Source organism: Endocarpon pusillum (genome assembly GCF_000464535.1).
Source record: "Endocarpon pusillum Z07020 unplaced genomic scaffold scaffold1617, whole genome shotgun sequence".
In the NCBI taxonomy this organism is placed as follows: Eukaryota; Fungi; Ascomycota; class Eurotiomycetes; order Verrucariales; family Verrucariaceae; genus Endocarpon; species Endocarpon pusillum.
Genome location: NW_006916044.1, coordinates 6160 through 26246, shown reverse-complemented (window position 1 = coordinate 26246; position 20087 = coordinate 6160). Strand labels below are relative to the sequence as shown.

The 20087-nt window shown below is 48.5% G+C and overlaps 6 protein-coding genes across 6 annotated transcripts; 3 read left to right on the top strand and 3 right to left on the bottom strand.

Annotated features, from left to right (window-relative positions):
* Window positions 1–3195: 3195 nt before the first annotated feature.
* Window positions 3196–4093, top strand: EPUS_09255 (uncharacterized protein; the record flags this gene model as incomplete). Its single annotated transcript, XM_007802378.1, has 3 exons — window positions 3196–3440; window positions 3558–3624; window positions 3791–4093. The coding sequence occupies 3 exons, from the start codon at window positions 3196–3198 to the stop codon at window positions 4091–4093; spliced, it is 615 nt and encodes a 204-aa protein (XP_007800569.1).
* A 2310-nt stretch (window positions 4094–6403) lies between these two features.
* EPUS_09254 (uncharacterized protein) lies at window positions 6404–6802 on the top strand (the record flags this gene model as incomplete). Its single annotated transcript, XM_007802377.1, has 1 exon — window positions 6404–6802. One exon carries the CDS (start codon window positions 6404–6406, stop codon window positions 6800–6802), a length of 399 nt encoding a protein of 132 aa, XP_007800568.1.
* Window positions 6803–8344: 1542 nt separating this feature from the next.
* EPUS_09253 (uncharacterized protein) lies at window positions 8345–8955 on the bottom strand (the record flags this gene model as incomplete). The annotated part of the gene is made up of 2 exons (XM_007802376.1): window positions 8345–8361; window positions 8430–8955. 2 exons carry the CDS (start codon window positions 8953–8955, stop codon window positions 8345–8347), a joined length of 543 nt encoding a protein of 180 aa, XP_007800567.1.
* A 2081-nt stretch (window positions 8956–11036) lies between these two features.
* Window positions 11037–11642, bottom strand: EPUS_09252 (uncharacterized protein; the record flags this gene model as incomplete). The annotated part of the gene is made up of 1 exon (XM_007802375.1): window positions 11037–11642. The coding sequence occupies one exon, from the start codon at window positions 11640–11642 to the stop codon at window positions 11037–11039; it is 606 nt and encodes a 201-aa protein (XP_007800566.1).
* A 673-nt stretch (window positions 11643–12315) lies between these two features.
* On the bottom strand, window positions 12316–13405 carry EPUS_09251 (uncharacterized protein; the record flags this gene model as incomplete). The annotated part of the gene is made up of 2 exons (XM_007802374.1): window positions 12316–13317; window positions 13376–13405. 2 exons carry the CDS (start codon window positions 13403–13405, stop codon window positions 12316–12318), a joined length of 1032 nt encoding a protein of 343 aa, XP_007800565.1.
* A 504-nt stretch (window positions 13406–13909) lies between these two features.
* EPUS_09250 (uncharacterized protein) lies at window positions 13910–17655 on the top strand (the record flags this gene model as incomplete). The annotated part of the gene is made up of 3 exons (XM_007802373.1): window positions 13910–14842; window positions 14906–17581; window positions 17629–17655. The coding sequence occupies 3 exons, from the start codon at window positions 13910–13912 to the stop codon at window positions 17653–17655; spliced, it is 3636 nt and encodes a 1211-aa protein (XP_007800564.1).
* Between the last annotated feature and the right edge of the window lie 2432 nt (window positions 17656–20087).

The window sequence follows — 20087 nt, the reverse complement described above, 5'->3', positions numbered from 1 at the left end:
CTAAAAAGACACGTGTATAAGCTAGAGGTGTACTTATTATAAAGGATACACATAGTTTAATTAAGTAGAAAGAGATTATATAATCACAGTTAAGTAAAAGGTCGGTGGAAGAGGGTATCACGCAGACTAGGTCATTAGGTTTACGGCATTATAGGAGATATAGCAAGACCAACTATAATATACGAACCTGTTAGGAGGTTAAAGAGACATCTAAGGAAGATAACAATGTAAAAGATAATTGATTTTCTTGTGTTATAGTTGTGTATAATAGTTAGAAGGTTATAAAGTAGAAGAAAAGTAGGCGGGTTACTTATATAGGCGGGCTGCTTATAAATCACATTAATATATTATAGTTTATAACTAGTATTAATAAGCTTATTCTTTAGCTTAATTATATCTCTTAAACAGTCTATAAAGGCGACTATAGCTTTATTAATAGTGATATAAGAAAAGAGATAATAAGCATCTTAATAGGCAGTTTAAATAAGGTTAGTTATATATTAAATTCAATAGAACTAGAGTGTATTTAAAGCAGAAGGAGCACTATTTATACTAAAATAATAATAAATAAATTTAAATTAATCTTAACTTATAAATTAATCAAGATTATAAATTTTCTAGTAATCTATTTATACTATTAATAAGTATAAGCTAAAATAGAGATTTATGTCTAGAAATATATGTATTTCTATTAGTATAATAGGTACCTAGTAATATTTAGATAAGAGAGAAAGAAAAAAATATAAAAGATCCTGAAGCTAAGATTTAATATATAAATTAGTCTCTTTAAAGAAGATTTCTATTACAAAATCGCTAAAAAAGAGCTTAAAAAAGCCTAATTCTAATAAACCTGTATATTAAGAAGCTCTAGTTTGATTTTGAATGTAATTGGCCTCAAAATAAGGGAGTTCTGTTGAAATGAGTATTAGTGGTTCATTTGCGCATTCTGGCGCAGGTGCTATCACTGCCAAGGCTTGATCGACATTATTTCGATCAACTTTTTTTGGGTCAATTCTGCATCTTTTTCACTGGTTGTTGTTTTATAGTAATTGCGGAGGTGAGTTATCTCTGTATCTCAGTGGAATTTGTGTATCTCGACGTGGTCGTAGCATTAGAGGTGGTTGAAAATTCATTTTAAAAACCAGCTGCGGAAAGCTATAGCGATCAAATGCGGCTCAAAAACCTTATTTTACGCCAAGTACGCTAATAGGCACACCCAGGGACGGAGGGGATACTCTGTCGATAGAATTCAATCCATCCACTTCTTCAGGTTTTTGGGCCAGGTTAAGCCCGAACCCTCCAAAACCCGGCCTAACCCGGTCTATATTGTAGCGTAGCTACACCAAGCTTCGCTTTGCAAGATAAGCATTTATGTAAGCAATTTCGAGCGCAACTAGGCGCCCAGGATTACCCTCCCTCTTTCAGAGGGAAGCCAAACCCAGCAAGGCAGATGGTTCCAAGGAGCTATCCAATTCAATCGCGGATGTGTATATAGTAGATGATTATGGAGGTACGAAGCACAGCGTGCACGAAGATTGCAATAGATCAAGAAGGGAAAGTAATTACATTTTGAGCTCAGAATTCGAGATATACTACGGCAGGAGGCATAGGTATTGTTAGCTTCAAGCTAGAAATTTTGTATTTAACACAGCCTTAACGATTTTGCACTTTACCGAAACGCCGTTAGTCTGTATGATTCTCAGCACAGAGCCAATCATCAGGATTATTAAGGGGTCAAGACTTACAATAGCTCCGGAGGACGCCCGACTCTTGTATCAAAACCTAGCCATCACTAGCTTACGCTGACAATACTTATGCCTCCTACCGTAGTAAGCTGACAGCAGACTTCGCCAAGGATGAGGAGATACCTAGACGTTTTCGGTGTTCGGAGTATGCTAGTATGAAATCTGCGCCTAGTAGTCTGCCGTAATAGGGTTGAAATTCGACATAATTATCCATCCTATTATGATTGCCCTCGAAACACCAATTGATATACCCGTCATCTCCCAAGAGCGTCATGGTTCCATTCTGAAACACGGTTACTTCATAATGGATCACCTGCAGCGTCTTGGAGACTAATATCTATGGGGTGTGATGATACGGAGTCGTGCCGTCAAAAGTAGTTGACCCCTTGGATGGTGTGGCGCTACTAGCGTCTCTTAGCCGGTTGAACCACCAATTAATAGTATAACTAGTCAGCATCCAATTGTGCCTGAGTGTTGCTTGCTTTTGCAGATACTTAAAATGCTACTCATAAAGCATAATCTCATCTCGCAAGTCCTATCATCACTAATCTTGAGCCCTAAAAGCCTACTAAGACTTAGATGACCTAAAATACTAATCATCAGTGGCTAAGGCTAAGATGGCTAGCTTCCCAGCCACATTCTACTGATAGTTAACTACTTTTTCATTGAATGGGATCTAGTACTAGGTGCCGCCGAGAAGTCTCTGCTGGGGTGGTATAAGCTTTCATAAGTAATGACTGTCTGGTGCCCACCACCAAGGCTCAGCGTTGTCAATCATTATGAAATATCAGCTATAGCACTATCAAAATTGAAAAATCTTGGCATGAGGAACATGAAAAATTTATCACGACTTTGTTTATCAGTTTCAACACAACAGTTGCCGTGACGCTGCGAATGTGAATGTTGGAGTGGGCTGTCCGAAGACATGACCCAACAAGCCTCATAATTGTCAGCCAACCACGCAAACCGACGCTAATAACGGCACCGGCGCTATATTTATCCCGTTGTACAACCGTCACAACGGTTGTGAGGTCGCTGTTCCGTCGGTTGCGTTGTACGGTTACCCTCGTTGCGTTGTGACGTTGCGTTGTGACGGTTGTACAACCGTTGTGGTTTCGTACTGCATTTTGCGAACGCTGTAGAGGCTCCAGATCCTGGCTAACTTGTCCAGCTTGTCTTGTTCGCAATGCCTCCTCAGCTTCTTCGCCACGCGGACTTTCACTCACTTGTATACTAAGAAAAATATCTTGCTTGATATGAATTTGATCCCGTAAGCAAGACGCATTCAATCAGACCACACACTCTCAGCCTCGTGAACACGCGGCACGTTTATTCCACCAAGCGACTTATTAGCTTCGATCAACCTCGTGTACGAGTATATGAAAGTTTTGCTGCTCTGTTTCCACCACAGTAGAGTCAACCACGGTGACCAAAATCTACGCCTCTAGCCATGACCGAACTCCGCGTCTTCAAGATCTCGGACCGAAAATCCCAAACCTTGGACAAATTCGACCAACCTATTTTCACCACGATCCACGAAATCCACCTCTTCCACTACAACATCACGACTATCTACCGAGGCAGCGAGGATGCCGGCAATGTTCTGGCAGTCTTCAAAGGAGACAAAGTGACCTTGAACGGCAAGGAGGAGAAGCAGAAGGAGATGATTCACAGTAATGGGACAGGTGGGGGACCGTGAGTAATCCTTCGTCATTGTCGGGTCCTTTCTTCTCTGGTTGCCCTCATTGAGTGCAGCTCATTGTAAGTCAACTAGCTGGGGCTAATTCCGAGTGTCTGAGAAATAAATTATAGTACCAGAACATTCTTCACACCCCAAGGAGAGAAGATGAAATGGAAATCCGTCTCGCAGCAATGGCAGGTAAGTCATGTCAGAATAACCATCATCCGTCGTCGTCGTCGTCCTCCTCCTCCTCCTCCTTACCCAATAAAACCCATCCCATCCCCTCCTCTCAATTTCCAAAGCAAAATCCTCCATGTTCACCCATCGCCACTTCCTCACATTTCTCATATCTCTGTCCAAACAGCTCGTCCCGGTCTCCAAACCCCGCCCCATCCAACCCCTCCTCACCTACTACGCCCCCAGGAGATCTGTGCGAAAACTAACCTCAAATACCTGGCTCGGCCACTCGCTTAAAACCATCCTCAAAATCTCTCCTAACGCGTTGTCCGAGAATTCCGGGTACGCGCTTTTGGGCAATGGTGGTGTACCGACGCCGCTCTTAGAGCTGGCGATGGTGGTACTGGTTATTGTGATGAGGAGGGAGGAAAGCGGGGGAAGAGGTGCGGAGTTTGCTGGGGGTGGTGGGCGGGGGCGGGGATTGAGGTGAGAGAGTTTCAGATATGGGTTCATTTAAGTTCATGCAAGGGTAAAGAATGTATCAACTTGCGGTGCCAAGGAATTGATGAAAATAGTTGTTCATTGCAATTCTACGAGAAAAGAGAGCGTTTCCACTCGAGAGCGAGCCGAGAACGAGCCGAGGTCTGACAGACTGAGATAGATAAAAATAGGAATAAAAATATACACAAACAATGGAAAAGAGAGGAGATAAAGAAATGGGAATATTAATAATATTGAAAATCGTTATATTATCCGGTAAGTACAATATGCGAGTCTAGATACACTTCGTATGAGGATTCAATGCGCCTTCCGCATAGAGGTCCCCAGAACTGAGCCGCCAGACCCCTTCGCGTAGAATTGGAACAAACCTTTTTAGGGAAGGCGGCAAGGCATGGTTCCGCCAATAATAGCAAGGGCTCAGAAGCGGGACTAAGTATAAGGAGAAGTGAGACTGAGCAGCACCCGGACGGAGGGGGTGAGCAAGAGGGATGAGGAGAGGGAGCAGTGGGCGGTGCGGCCTTAGCAGAGGCTGAGCCGAGGTTGAGGGCCCGGGTGACTAGATTCCTAAGTAGGGCCAGCAAAAACAGGGCCAACCCAACTAGAGGCCCGATGCGCGATCAAGGTTCAGGTACGAATACCGCGGGCAATTTGACGGTCTCTATCAAAGGAAGCAGAACTGCATTTTACTTCAATCAATAGACTTGACTTGAACAGTATTCCGCCTACCGCACTCCCTTAGTCGTTAATCATGGGCGCCTCGTAAAAAAGCCCTTGTAATTCGAGGATGGGAAGATTGGGAACGGGAATACTTCGAGAATATTTCGAGAATACTTCGAGAATACTTCCTTTTTGACATTTCAGCGCTGCTGCTCCGCAGCGCGCTGATTTACTTGGCTTCTTAGATGCTCGCTCGGTTATTTGAGTAAGGACGTGGTTGGTGTCGCTTCTTGCGAGCCTACAAGACTATTTTTTTCTCTCCAGCATTTCTGTGTAATCGGCGTTTGATTGCTAAGAGCTCTGAGATTCTGATTATGAAAATAAAGTTGCCTCTAAAATATCAAACTTGATATCAGGTGGCAACTTATCGATGACTGAGCAGACTCTCTTTAGATGTAGAGTTATCCATATGCCGTAGACGTTTTTGGTGATCTTGTAAACTGTCCACTTCTCTGATAATCCAAGCCGATAGTATCTATGTTTAGAAAAGTGCCTCCAGATGACTCAGAAATGCTTCTTCCATTGATAGATATAATAGATTGAGAGCATGAAGCGTTCAAACTCGATGTACCTGAAGCAAATTTCATCACGCAGGGAGTTTCACAATGCCGGGATAGGGTTTAGTTGTCGCGTTACATGCTGTTGTAGTAAGAGTTGTAGTACTACAGATCGTTGTGCGACAAGCTATTGTACTATTGATAGCCCTTAGAGCCGCCTCTAGGCAACATGTATGAGTAGTCTTTTAGGGTGACTGTTTTAGAGGAACTGTTTTTGGAGGGGACTGTTTTAGGGGGACTGTTTTTGGAAGCCGCCGAAAACATGCCTTCACCCGCGTCCGCAATGGCGGCGAAGGGCATTCAAGTGCCTGGCAGCGCACACGGCGACCCACCACCGTAGGGCGACCAGGAGTATGAGGTTCACCAGATCGTCGGCGAGTCGGGATTGGAGTATGAAGTCACCGCTGTCACCAAGATCTGGTTGCCCAAGGCATCAGTGGGTCCTAAGCTGGTGAGGAAATACCGGGCAGAGCAGAGGGCGGTTACTCGGGTCCGGACGCGCTGATCTTCCAGGCTGCGGAACAAGATAATGAGCATGACGGATTGATCGGTGGTGGAGGGTTTTCAAATATCGGATGAGTTGAGTATATACGTGAACGTCGTGACAATATATTGACTTCTGGCTGGGTAATACAATATTGACCACCCTCACGCCTGATAGTTAAAGCTCTCTTATACGTAAGTGGATAGACTATATGCCCTGAAGTTCCAGCTTCACGACTCCTGATCTGGGACAGTCAGTATCATTCTCGAGTATTCCCTCACTAAGGTGGTAAAAAGCAATGTCGACCATTGATCAAGCTCTCCGCGTATGCAGAAGCTACATCCTAGGGCACACATTGGATACTTGGTGGGTTACGATTCAACGAATATCTATCGAATTTGGATACCAAGTCTGGAGAAGGTCGTACGAGCAAGGGAGGGAGAGACCGACCGACACAGGATCCCGCTATAGTGTTTCCGGTGGCTCAGACAAGGGAGGTGTAGGTCAAGAGCCAATAAAGAGGTGAGATACTGAGAGCAGGATGTCAATAAGGGTGCTACCTATAAACCGCCAGCCACTAAGTCTGATAGAGCTGACTGTGCATCGTATCGCCGTCCACGCCCAGGCCAACGGTTGGATCAATCGACCGGGGAAGCGTCGAATGAGAGCACGAAGGTGGGAGGAAAAGGTCAGTTGGAGGCGGGAAGCTGATCTACGCTCTGCGCTACAGGGCCCGGAGGCGGCGGCGCAACAAGCCAGAAGGGGAGGCCAGCTGAGAGGGAAGCAAAGGGGGAAGAAGGGAGGGTTAGAAGACAAAAGAGAAAGAACGACCGAGGGGATCGGGGAGCAGCGAGCTCTTTATACTCAGGTCAAGCGGCGAGGGGGCGCCAACCCTGATCGGGCGGGGCTAAACCGGAAGAGGCAGCGCACCCGCACCTAGACTACTAGAAAAGTAAGCTATGCTTATGCCTAAGCAAAAGAGCGGACTACTAATACATATAAAGGGAAAATGCTCAATCTTAACAACAGAAGGCTTGCTTCAAGCTAATCTTGTAGTTAAGTCTATGAAAACCTTGAACAAAAGGAATAATAGTCTTGAAGCTAGACTTGAGGCTCTAGAAGATACGCATGTTAAATTGCTAAACGATTTCAAAAGATGGGCTAAGGAGACCAACAAATTTATACAACAAGGGGACATTGACCTGAAGAAATGGCTTATCTGGCATGGTCGTTATTTGGCGAAGAAGCAGTACGAATGGGGGACACAAGCGAAAAATATATACTTGCAAAGTGCTGGCTTCAGGATTGGGGATTTGGAGCACCTGGAATGAACAAGATAGAAGGGGAGGAGATTGTAGATAGGCTTTCTTTAAGGTTACGATTGACTTGGCCCCCTGCACTGCCTTTGTTATTAGCTTGGCTATAGGGCAGTGTCTATCACGGTGTTCAGAGATAATTTGCCGAGGTTTCGCCGCATTTAGTTGAACGTTCCTGTGCATTTGACGTGCGGAAGGTCCCTTTACTCGTTTTTGTTGAGCTCGACAGCAATGAGCTGGCGACTTGATTATTGGTGGAGGGTATAGCTTATCCTTGATAACAGTCAGGTCGTAATCGTTGCGGAAGGAGGGGCTTACCTACAAGAGCTTCTTGGCCTGGAGGCGACCAAGGCTGGCCTGTCTTGTCTGTTGATACGAATCCATTAAACCAGCCGTTGCGATATGCTAGAAAATATACGTGAGTGTCGTATTCTAGGCTTAACTTGGCTAATTTTTCATTGAGGGTTTTGCATAGCTTTAGGTAGTTGTTGTTCGCAGCCCGCCTGGCCTTAGAGTGCGATAGTACCTGTAATAGCTGCTGCGACGACATGACTATAGGGCTCCAATTAGGACGGGCTAGTCTACACATATATAATCTATGAAATGGTCTGCATATCGAATTTGAGGTGCTCATTTTTGGGCCCTTGCCTACGGCTGCTGGGTTCCTAAACTAGCCCTCTGTTTCCATAAGCAGTATAACGTTACAGGACCTCCGCATGGTATTCTGCTTCCCGTTTTCGAGCCCTGTCAGCACGCTTCTCTGGTACCTATTTTCGACCCCTGTCAGCACCAGGTGCTGGATATCAAGGCATCAACTGTTGATTCTGCGTACACTAAACTGCGTGCGATGTCTGGGTTTCGAATCGAGTTGCCTGTTTCCAGGCCCTCAATCGCGGCTGCTAATTTCCTAAACCGGTCCTCTGTTTCTGTAGTACTGTAGCAGGGGTCTAGGCGTGTTTTCTAGGTCCTATTTTTGACTCCTGCTAGTTTTCGGTATTCTGGTTCCTGTTTTCAGGTCTAGTCCAGGACTCGCTGATATGTACGAGCTGAATGCATAGGCTAGTCTACTTTGGTCAGTCACATGTAAGACCTATTTTTCTGAACTAAAAATAGACCCGGAACCAAGGTGCTAATTTGCTACAGCAAAGCTTCGAGTATCCTCTGGATCAAGTGACAAGATGCGCTACGTAAGCCTCGTTAGAAGCAGAAAAAACGCCTTGATCACGCTAGCAAGGATGACAGCTGACCTACCTTGAGGAAAAAGTATAGGGGTGGGTAACTGTGGAGGGCGAACGTGGAGGGCGAACGTGGAGGGCGAACGTGGAGGGCGAACGTGGAGGGCGAACGTGGAGGGCGAACGTGGAGGGCGAACGTGGAGGGCGAACGTGGAGGGCGAACGTGGAGGGCGAACGTGGAGGGCGAACGTGGAGGGCGAACGTGGAGGGCGAACGTGGAGGGCGAACGTGGAGGGCGAACGTGGAGGGCGAACGTGGAGGGCGAACGTGGAGGGCGAACGTGGAGGGCGAACGTGGAGGGCGAACGTGGAGGGCGAACGTGGAGGGCGAACGTGGAGGGCGAACGTGGAGGGCGAACGTGGAGGGCGAACGTGGAGGGCGAACGTGGAGGGCGAACGTGGAGGGCGAACGTGGAGGGCGAACGTGGAGGGCGAACGTGGAGGGCGAACGTGGAGGGCGAACGTGGAGGGCGAACGTGGAGGGCGAACGTGGAGGGCGAACGTGGAGGGCGAACGTGGAGGGCGAACGTGGAGGGCAAACATGGAGCGGGCTCAGACGGCAAAACAAGAGTTTAGCGCTCTACTAGCATACAGACTAATCCAAACTGGGCTTAGCGAGTGAAAACTAAGGTTACATCTCAACTGCTTTGCCACCACCGCACCTATTGGATACCGATACTCGTACGGTCCTTCCGCTCGAACACCTCCCTCCGCTCGAACATCTCTAGCTGAGAACAGATGCGAGGCAGTCGTCACGCTGCTGCTCGGCACAGGGAAAAGGGAGGGAGAGGTAATTGCTAGGGCAGAAGTTCGAATCACGTAGTGATTATACAGGGGACGCACCTGGAAGGCCTGCACGTAGCTACAATCTCTGCGACAACGGAGTCTGCTTGCATTTGTGGCTGGGGCTAGTTAGGAGGGCAGTTCTCGAATACAGCCTGTTATATCATGGAATCAAGTGGTTGCTTGGGCTATATTTGATGGATCAACTCGATTCCTAAGAGGAGCGACATGACAGTACGGCTTATAGAAATCTTGTATAACATCCCTCCCTACGTGGCGAGACACCCTATGTGCCGAGACAAACGAGGGGTACTTTAACTTTCAGTAACTGTAAAGCCCCTGTGCACACAGAATATTGCTATAATTTTATAGGAAATAATCTGCTGTAGCTAATTCTCAATGTCTATCATCCACGCTTCTCTAAAAATTACCTTCGCATCGTCGCCTCCGCACCTGATTTGTACAGCGCCTTCTTTCGTAGCGTAACAGACTTCCCTCCCTATAGCACCAACGTCAAGCCTTTATCGCTCCGAATTTTCGTAGAATAGCCTTGTCTGAGCCTTAAAACCTCTCTCTAATGCTCGGAAGTCATTATTAGCCTTGTGTGCGCTGTCGCGGGCAAATTCATGCAGGGTCGCTACAGCGATTAGTACTTCTAGCGGAACTGAGTTACTAATCCTAGCTAATGCAAGATAACCCTACATCCTATTTTATACATCCGCAGGTATTCTATTGTAAGATATGTGGCTGTGCGGATCACACAAGCGCTCGGAATGTAATTAAATCCAGCTCGAGATTAGGAGTAGTGTTACGACTTAGAGGGCTCGGCGCTTATTTAGTCAGCCAACGCGTCTCAGCGTCGAAACCGCTCGACAGCGCTATCATACAACTTCGAGATGCGGTCTAACGCACAGCGATACGTACTTTCGTAACGTGGAAACATACTATCACGTCGCCCTCAAGCGCCGAAACCCGCTAATATCCCCTCTGCTAACTAAACGAAAGACCTGCTCAAGCTACTACGTCCTCATGCTTCTCGAGCCCACCAGCGCCGATTCCTAGACTAAGCAGCAGCCGAGATCTAGTCTTAGCTTGTTGAAGGGGAACACAATGAGATAGGAGGGATATAAGATAAAATAGAGTGCGGCAGCCTTGAAATTGAAGCCTGCGCTTTAGCCAGTAGGTTAAGCGTCACTAGCAGAACGCCGTTATTACAAGCACATACGGAAGTAGAAAGGCTCGATATGTTTGGGTGATATAGTTGTTGTACGGTCAAACAACTAACAGCTCCTTGCATGAGCACTGCAATCTTTAGGGTTGTAGAGATGTGCTCCAGTTTGACCTCTAAGGGTTATGAGTTCGGATAGTTCATGTTCGTGATGACTGGGTACGGTAGAGCAGAGCTGTGCTGGCGGCTATGCTTGGCCAGGCATTACGCTACCCAGGGCTGAATGCCATCCTCTGCCAACAGAAATGATCCTTATATCCCTTCCTAACGCCATCCATTCTAGACGTTCATGGCAAGGGTGTGGCCGGTGCGGGTCGGCCATTCTCCCTGCTAGCGATGGCGAGATGTCATCGTGTTCGAAGCCGCCCATGCTGACAGATTCGTACTGGGCTACCTCTCCTTAAGTACCCTTTTCGTGCCCTTTCTTCGTCCCAGTTCGCCTTCTCACCGCCACATGCTGTTCTCTAGTCTTCCAAAAACAGGTCACTAGCTACCGATGCGCATAGAAGGGGCCAGAATCGAAAGACAAATGCATCGTCCTCTTGACCGATGAAAGGGCAGAGAGATGTAGGCGACAGAGGCTTGGCAACTGTTACTCTATCGACGCGCTATACTATATCCTAAGAGGTGGGGGATGAACATCTAGGTAGTTCCGTATGTCCCACATCTCGGCGCTAGGCTGCTGTTCCTGCTTGTAACTTATAGAAACATGTCTAAGACCAACCCCAATGAAAACGCTATCTGAAGCGCACAAGTATAGGTGTTCTTGGAAGCTTCTCTGTAGCAAAGCCGTGTATAAGGATTTGACATATAGGCTAAGGACCTCTAACGGTAGCGACGCTTGATCCACAAGCGCCTCGACTGCTGCCCGTCGGACGCCACCGTCTTCATCCTCGAGCCGTGCTGCGATGGCTTGCAAAATCCCTTCTGTCAGGTTGGCTCGGCCTTGAAGCGCCTTGATTGCTGCCTCTCGGACGTCCCACTTGTCATCCTCGAGCCGTGCTGTGATGCCTTGTAGCATCTTCTCTGTCAGGTTGGTCCGGCCTTGAAGCGCCTGGATTGCTGCTCCTCGGACGCTCCACTTGTCATCCTCGAGCCGTGCTGCGATGGCTTGTAGCGCCTCCTCTGTCAGGTTGGCCCGGCCTCGAAGCGCCTTGATTGCTGCCCGTCGGATGTTCCAATCTTTATCCTCGAGCCGTGCTGCGATGACTTGTAGCATCTCGCCTGTGAGGTTGGCCCGGCCTTGAAGCGCCTGGATTGCTGCCCCTCCGACGTCCCCGTCTTCATGCTCGAGCCGTGCTGCGATGGCTTGTATCACCTCTTCTGTCAGGTTGGCCCGGCCTTGAAGCGCTTGGATTGCTATCCCTCGACGTCCAACAAGTCCTTTCTACTCATGTCATAAACGCTATATTGTCTGGACTCTGTGTCGCTGGCACTAGCTAGTGTTCAACCTGCTGGTCATATTCACAAATGGTTTTCATACGCCTTTCTTTGGGCTATCCTCGCTTGCGCTTCAGCGCGCTAACACTATCCACGTTGTCTCCTATGGTATTTTGGTCTGTCACGTCGTCTGATGTCGGCGACAGCCTGTTTTTTCCCGTTCCTGAGCTAGCATGCCCCAGTTGCGCTCCTGGTGTTTATCCGCCAGCCCTTGTACGTGCCCAAGGTCCGTTTCTATCTTCCACCGTCCGCTGGGCTGAATCCTTTCCATCGTATCTTAACCTCCCTGTGCATAATCCGTCCCACTTCATGTATCTCGCTATTAACGTTAAAATCGTCGGACGTGGTTTCGGGCTCGAGGGAGTCAGGAAACTGGGCTGTGCGACAAAGTTAGAACGACTCTGCGCTCACTGCGCCGTAGCTAGTCTTGCACCTAGGGTCAGGTACCTATTCTAGGCCGCGTCGTCCAGATTGGTGTTGGACATAGTGTGGTCGACCTCCCTGCAAGTGCGCTGTCTTCCGAGAAGCAACGGCAGGTCCTTGACGAGATGAAACAACGCGCCTAGGACCACCAGGCCGAACGCGCACAAGGGACCTAGAATGGCAAAGACGGTGAAGCCGTACGAGGCCTGCTGGAAGGCGGCGTTGTCCTTAAGCCGCTCCGTGGCAAGGCCGACCTGCATCGCGGTCAGCACCAGGGCAACGAAGACGGTGGCGGCGGTCATCCAGGCGAGGTTGTCACCGAAGAGGCTGCCGTAGTTGTGCCGACTGCGGAGGTAGGGGTCGAAGCGCGGGAGGCGCGTGAAGCGGTGGATCGTGTTTATGCGCGAGAGGCGGAGCTCGGCGCGCAGAAAGCGTGGGTGCGGGTCGCGCTCGTGCATTCGGAGCAGCTCCCGGGCCAGGGTCTTCCAGTCTGTCCATTCGATCGGCTTGTCGTCTTCCTTGCGAGGCAAGAGGCGCTTTTCGTTGGCAACGTGGAAGTCGCTCTCCGATGATAGGAGACAGGCGTAGGTATAAAGGAAGCCGAGGGCGACTTTCCGCGGAGTTGTCCGGCATGTATCTGCTGGAGTGTCGCACGGGCAAGCCTTAGGACACTGTAGGTTGATCCGGCAAAAGGCCGGATCGAGAAGGAAATGCGGGACGGGCTTGACGAAGAGTCTCCCCTCGTTTGTCCAGAGGAGGTGCAAGTCCATCCGGTCGACGACGACGATCTCTCGGCCCATGGCGATATGAAAGTGCAGCGGCATGGCAGGACGCTTCGCGCCGGCAAACCACAGATGCCTCAGCATGTCGACGAGGCTCCCGAGGGACAGTTCCCTCCGTAAGAACGCCGGCGTGTCCTCCGCCGGATCGCCGACAACGCGCCTGCCAGCGGCATCATGGTAGTGATAGGTAGCCGGCAGGATATCGGTGGTGCCCGCACCCTTCTCCTGCCTGAGCACCTCGCTTGTGACCTATATATGTTATCTCAGTGTGTTGGACGCTTGATGGTTGGTAGGGCTGATAGTGTACTGGCCAGAGTGGGGGATCTGGCGGAGCCATGGGATCTGGGGAAGCGAAGGAGCTAGTTGTTGCACGGGGCTGTTTTGAATGCCGCTTCGCGAGGGTGTAAGAAACATTTGTCTGCGATGGCTGGGATGAGTAGAAGGACTTGAGGATAGATGGTCCAGATGAAACCAGCCTCGCAAGAGCAGAGCAATGTGAAATGTGTCTCGCTGGCGGTGTGAATTATGGTCATATAGTGAGGAGTATGGGAAAATGCGTGCAATCACATGTGGTTGGCTCCAGGCCATGCACGAAAATAGATATAAGTATGTGGCACAGCTTAATTGGACGAAAACGAGCAATTAGGCCGCATGGCCTGCACGCGTATGTCTCGACATCACGCACCTCTGTGATTATCAAGGCGCTCCTCTCAATCATCGTTAACTTAAGTTGAAATACGCAACAGCGCCCGCCTCAAGGACTGCGTCGCAAGCCGTCGTGCGGGATTCCCCGCTGTTACGCTTCGCCCGTGCACGCTAGACTTTGCGCCTTGCTGCGGCAATGACCTTAGCCAACGTCAGCCAGGCCATTTTTTCGGCCAAATGGACAATTGTCTTTTATCTTGTCCTGGCCGGAGGAACGATCGTCACTTGTCTGTGGCTCCTCCGTACGCTCGCGCATGCAGATGCATCGCGACAGCGTCGGCCAGAGTGCAGTTCGCGCCAGACACGCCGCGCCCAAGATCCAACACTATCCTCGCGACGAGGACCCGGCCTTTGCCAGGTCTACCCTACGGAGGACGACCCTAAGGGGGACGGTCCCGGCCCAGATATCGACATCATCGCCATCCATGGCCTCGACACGAACTCAGAGAAGACGTGGACATGGCGGGGAGATGGCTGCAAAGTCAACTGGCTGGCCGATCGCGACATGCTCCCAAGCCGAGTCAAACGCGTCCGAATCTTCACATATGACTGGCCCGCCGATTTGCTGCAACCATCAGACTTGGTTCAGAAGAACCAGGGCGAGTTTGCTATACTCCTATTCGAGGAGATCCGCCGAATCCAGATCACGGGTGACCCCGCGAGAAGTGAAGACCGGCCGATTCTCTTCATCGCCTCGTGTCTCGGCGGGATTCTCTTGATGAAGGCACTTGTGGACGCCGGCCAGGCATACCAGTCCGTCCGGAGAGCTACCCGCGGCATCGTCTTTCTCGCCACACCGTTCCGCGGGACTTCGTTCCAAGATGTAGCCGCCTTAGCCGAACCAGGTCTGAATGCTTGGGCTTGGATCCGAGGCCGAGAAGTGATCAAACTGCTTACCGCCGTGAAGGAGCCGACTCTCGATCTCGTGCAACTTGTGCAGGACTTCACTTCGCTGTGTAAAGACAAGGACTATCCGTGCCATGTCTTCACCTTCTATGAAAAGGGCAAGACGAGTCTTCCGAGCAAAGTGTTTCCTTGGCTACCGGCGTGGCTCCGCCAAGCAAAGCTGGTAAGGCTTTGATGTTTTATCCCATCTTGTTTATCGGATGCGAGGAGTACTAACGTTGATCAGTTGGTCAATGAGTCCTCAGCGACGCTGGACATGTTTCCACAGCCACTACCGTTAAGTCGACCCCATATCTTGATGAACAAGTTCGCGCATAGCGAGTGTACAGAGTGCAAGAAGGGCTGCACGGAGAGCGAGGATTTCGGCCGTGTGTCTGGCAAGATTGTGGAGATGCTCCAAAAGATCCGTGAGGGCAGTCCGGTCCAGCAAGCAGACGCCTGGATACGCGCCAACCACTATAGCGAGGACAGGCTCAAGATCGAGCGACTCTCGAGCGACTTACTTTCGCTGGATCAGTGCTACATCAATCTCGCCATTGTCGAGGAGCCCAGGAAAAATGCTCAGCACGCAGAGGAAGGATCGGGAGAGGATGTATCACCTCATGTGTCACCCTTTTCACTCACCGCTCGACTTAGTGTTGAGACGCCGGAAAAGAATGTCCAGGTCGAGTTACCGTCCCTCTTCGACCCACGCAAAGACTCCAACGGCCAGACGGCAGAATCAAGACGAATCCTAATCCGGGGACGCGCTGGAGTCGGGAAGACTACCCTGTGCAAGAAGATGGTCCATGAGTTTGCCCGTCGTTCCAAAGACTTCCGCAAGTGGGACGAGCTGTTCGACCGTGTGCTTTGGGTGCCTCTACGGAGGCTGAAAGAATGGCAAGCTACACAATATGACTTTGAGGAACTATTTTCTCGCGAGTTCTTCGCTCAACAGGACCGTGAAACACGCGATATCCTCGCCAAAGAACTACGGGGTGCTCTCAAAAGCGGAAGGACTCTGTTCATTCTCGACGGTCTGGACGAAATAGCCCAAGAGTTGGCCTGCGAAGGCTACAAGTCCGAGTTCCTCAAGGACCTTTTACATCAGCCTAACGTTGTCATCACATCCCGACCGCACGTGTCACTTCCAGCTAATGTCTCGCCTCCCGACCTTGAACTGGAAACCATTGGTTTCTACCCAGATCAGGTGAAGGCATACCTCCAAACTACATTTACCACCGATCTGAAAAGGGTCCAAGATATTCAGTCATACCTCCAAGCGCATCAGCTAATCCAGGGTCTTGTGCGGATTCCCATACAACTGGATGCGCTCTGTTACATATGGGACAATCTCAAAGGCAAAGCTGTACCACAGACCATGACAGCCATGTACAAAGCCATCGAGGAGAGTTTGTGGAAGAAGGATATCCTGCGATTAGGTAAAGAGAAGAAGCACGGCGAGCTGGTAACGAAGGATGATATCAAGAACGAGAAGATGAATCGGATCGAAACCCTCGTATGTAACGAAGTCGTTCTTCTTGAAAGCCTTGCGTTTACTGGCCTGTGTAACGATGTGATAAACTTTGAGCCGAAGCATCAGGAAGCCATTTTAGAGGAGTTTAAATCGACTGACGAGTGGATTCCTTGGGACACAACGCTTCCGCGCCTCTCTTTTCTGCGAACATCGGAATCCTGGTCGGAAGAACACAGCCGCGATTACCACTTCCTACACCTCACCTTCCAGGAGTACTTTGCAGCACGGTATTTCGTACGACAGTGGAAAGCCAAACAACCCCTTAAATGGCTGCGGCTCAGCGAAGGGGAATGTGACCCGATTGAAACTGCCATTTTTCTTCGGGAGCACAAGTACGATCCTCGCTACGATATCTTCTGGCGCTTCGTCGCTGGCTTACTTGACCCTGATAGAGAGGCACTGGGGTTCTTCCAAGCGATTGAAGAGGAGCCGCGCGACGTCCTGGGTCCTACGCATCAGCGCTTGGTCATGCATTGCCTGAGCGAAGTCGAGCGGAAGAAGACGACGTTCATGGAACTCCGAACGAAGCTAGAAAAACAACTAGAACAGTGGCTGTTGTTCGAGTGCGACTCCACGCAAGATTGCTGGTTGGCTCGCGAAATGGAGTGTCCAGAGCAGGTCCTGGTCAATGCACTGAAACAAGCATCGGAGGACGCAAGACCGATCCTTCTGGGATGTCTAGACAGCCGAGCATCAGTTCCACCCAGTATCATAAGCGTCGCAGTTTCTTGGCTGGAAGACTGTACTTCTAAGAACCTGTGTATTGCCATCTTGCGTATCCTAAGACACCACCATAAGGCCTTACGGGACACGATGTTACAGGATACGATGCTGCAAGGCATCGCAGCACGGCTCGAGGATAAAGATGGTGGCATCCAACGGGCAGCAATCGAGGCGCTCCAAGGCCAGGCTGATCTCACAGAGGAGGTGCTACAAGGCATCGCAGCACGGCTCAAGGATGAAAATGGGTACATCCGAGAGGCAGCAATCAAGGCGCTCCAAGGCCGCGGTAATCTCACAGAGGAGATGCTACAAGGCATCGCAGCACGACTCAAGGATGAAAATGGGTACGTCCGACAGGCAGCAATCGCGGCACTCCAAGGCCAGGCTGATCTCACAGAGGAGGTGCTACAAGGTATCGCAGCACGGCTCGAGGATGAGGACTGGCAGGTTCGATGGGCAGCAATCAAGGCGCTTGAAGGCCGGGCTAATCTCACAGAGGAGGTGCTACAAGGCATCGCAGCACGACTCAAGGATAAAGATATTGACGTCCGACGGGAAGCAATCGAGGCGCTTGTCAATCCTGCGTCGCTATTATTAGAGGCCTTCAGACCATGTGTTAAACCCTTATACGAAGCTTTGCTTCAGATAAGCTTTCAGGAACATGTATACTGGTGTGTTTCTGATAGAGTTTTTGTTAACATCGGTTCTAGACGAATTTCCTCAAGTTGCACGCATGACAATCAACTTGGCGAGATAATTCGGGCAATACAGAATAGCTTAGGCGTCCCTCTTCCCCTCTATTTTGGTATAGTATAATGCATTAATAGTGTTAGAAGTAGTAGCAAACAGCGTACGGAGGTGCCAATTCACTTGATTGAGTTACTCCTATCAAGAGGAGCATTTGCTCATACTAATAGCTATAGAAGCGCATTACTATAACAGCTCAGAAACAGCATTTGGCGTTCAATTCGTATAGCAATGCTCACTGCTATAAATAACAGGGCGTAACAATTACAAGAGCGTTTCGTGCGTTTTGCATGCGGGGACCCTTGTACCATCATGCTAATACGTAACAGATACGTATCATATACACAGGGATTCTAACAAATAGTACGTTTATTGCTCTGCCTCTTTCTCATTCATCGATCTAACTTACCCCTTAGTTCTAGAAGGTAGTAATTGGTTTATGCCTTTCTACTACGGTACTGGGCATAAGTAGTCGTAGCACGGCGCTAGTAGCAGCTAGTTCGGATACAGCGCCACATCAATACCTAGAAGCTTCTTTGGCCATTGTTCATATCAATTGGCCACACCAGTACCGCTAACTGTTCAAGGCTTAGATGTCTGGTTCACAGCCTGTTTTGGTGCAAATATACTAGCGCCGTACTACGAATACTTATGCCCAGTACCGTAGTAGTTCCTCGTGTAACATGAATCCTTATCCTAGATCTAATACCTTGCTAGGCCCGTCTATTACTTCCATGGTAACTTAGTATCCTTGAGTTAAGTTTGAACTAGAATCATGGCGAGCACACCGCTACTGCAATGCCCTCCTGCTTCTTCCTAAGCAGACCCAATAGTCTCCACCAACCCGCTAACATGAAATCTAATAATTCTAAATCCAACAATTATGTTTAAATAAATTAGATCTGGTAAGACTAAAAACAGTACTTAGTAGTAAGAAGGCAAACTCGAGCAAAGAAAGGGATACTTGCAGGGTACTTGAAGAAGAGGTAACCTGGGTTGATTTGTCAGTGTGGCGGCTTCGAACACGATGATATCTCGCGATCCCCTAGCAGGAGGACGGCCGACCCGCACCAGCCACACCCTTGTGGCAGCTTGCGGCGAAGGGGCGCGTAACTTTTGGATTGTTGAAAGAGTAGGATATCATCTCGGACATTCTTTTAATCGATTCGCGGTCGTTCGCTTAGCCAGTTCCCGCTGCAAGGCGGCCCGAAGCTTGGCGCCAAAATTTATGAGACTTCTCAGATTCCTGCTATGCTACACAGCTATTTAATAGGGGATAGGGCGCCCATTTCGCTTGTTTAAGGCAGCTACTCTATCTGGCATTGTTGAGATAGCCCTATTAATCTCCTTAATAATTATTTTATCTCACTCCTTCTAGATAGCTTGACGCAACACAGCTTCTTTAAAGATAACCCCCCTAGACTTTAAGCGCTGCTTTATTATCCTTCAGATAGTCTTAATAGGGTTGAGATCTGGCGAATTAGCAAGGTTTATATCTTATTTGATCTCTAAAAGGTCCTTAAGTGCTTTAATCTTGTTAAGACCTTTGCCCTTAATACTATAAGGCTTATTATTATCTTTAACTAAAACGCGATCCTTATTCTATTCAAGAGTGACAATTTGCTCTAGAATAACTATATAGTTAGCTTAAATAAGCTATCCCCTTATATTAAAGCTAGTATAAAAGTGGAGCTAACTCTTGAAATTTTATCTAATAATATTATACATATATATAGATTAATTTTGGCGCTTTAACTTAAATTAGGTCTTTAAGAAAGTGTTTTAAGCTTCAAAACTCTTTTGATAATAAATTTAAGCTTATTATTATAAGTAAGTAACAAAATAGGACTTATTATATTATTAAAATTTCTTAAATATATATCTAATTACTAATATTAATATTTAAATTCTTATATAATTCAGGCTTTAATATATACTTATAAAAGCATTTTTTTCTGCGCAACTATATAGGTTCTTATACTAAAATCCTTTATATTTATTTAAATTACACATTCAAAGCTATTTGCTATACTAATAGTTTGTGCCACCCTAAAGTGGCTTTTGATAAAGTAAAGCCAAAACTGGCATTTTCAACGGCCTTAATAGCTTCACATTTGTGTGGAGCAAGTACTCGTTTTCAGCCTTAATTATGGATTTTCTCGCTACTGCGCGCAGGACCCTCTTTTATGATTCGATAGCCAGTTGCTTTAGATACATTATGTATCTTAAACAACTGCGTACGAGGCAGTTTGCCAGCTGTGTGGCGTGCGTCAGCAAGAAGGCGCGCACGGCGCGGCGTATCAAGCATCGTTTTTAGCGTTCGTGAGGCCGCAGGAGAAGGAGGATCTATCGAATAAGACTTTCGGCAGACGCGTCGTCTGTTTCCTCGTTCAGAATCCATTGTTCCCTTAATTTGAGTTTT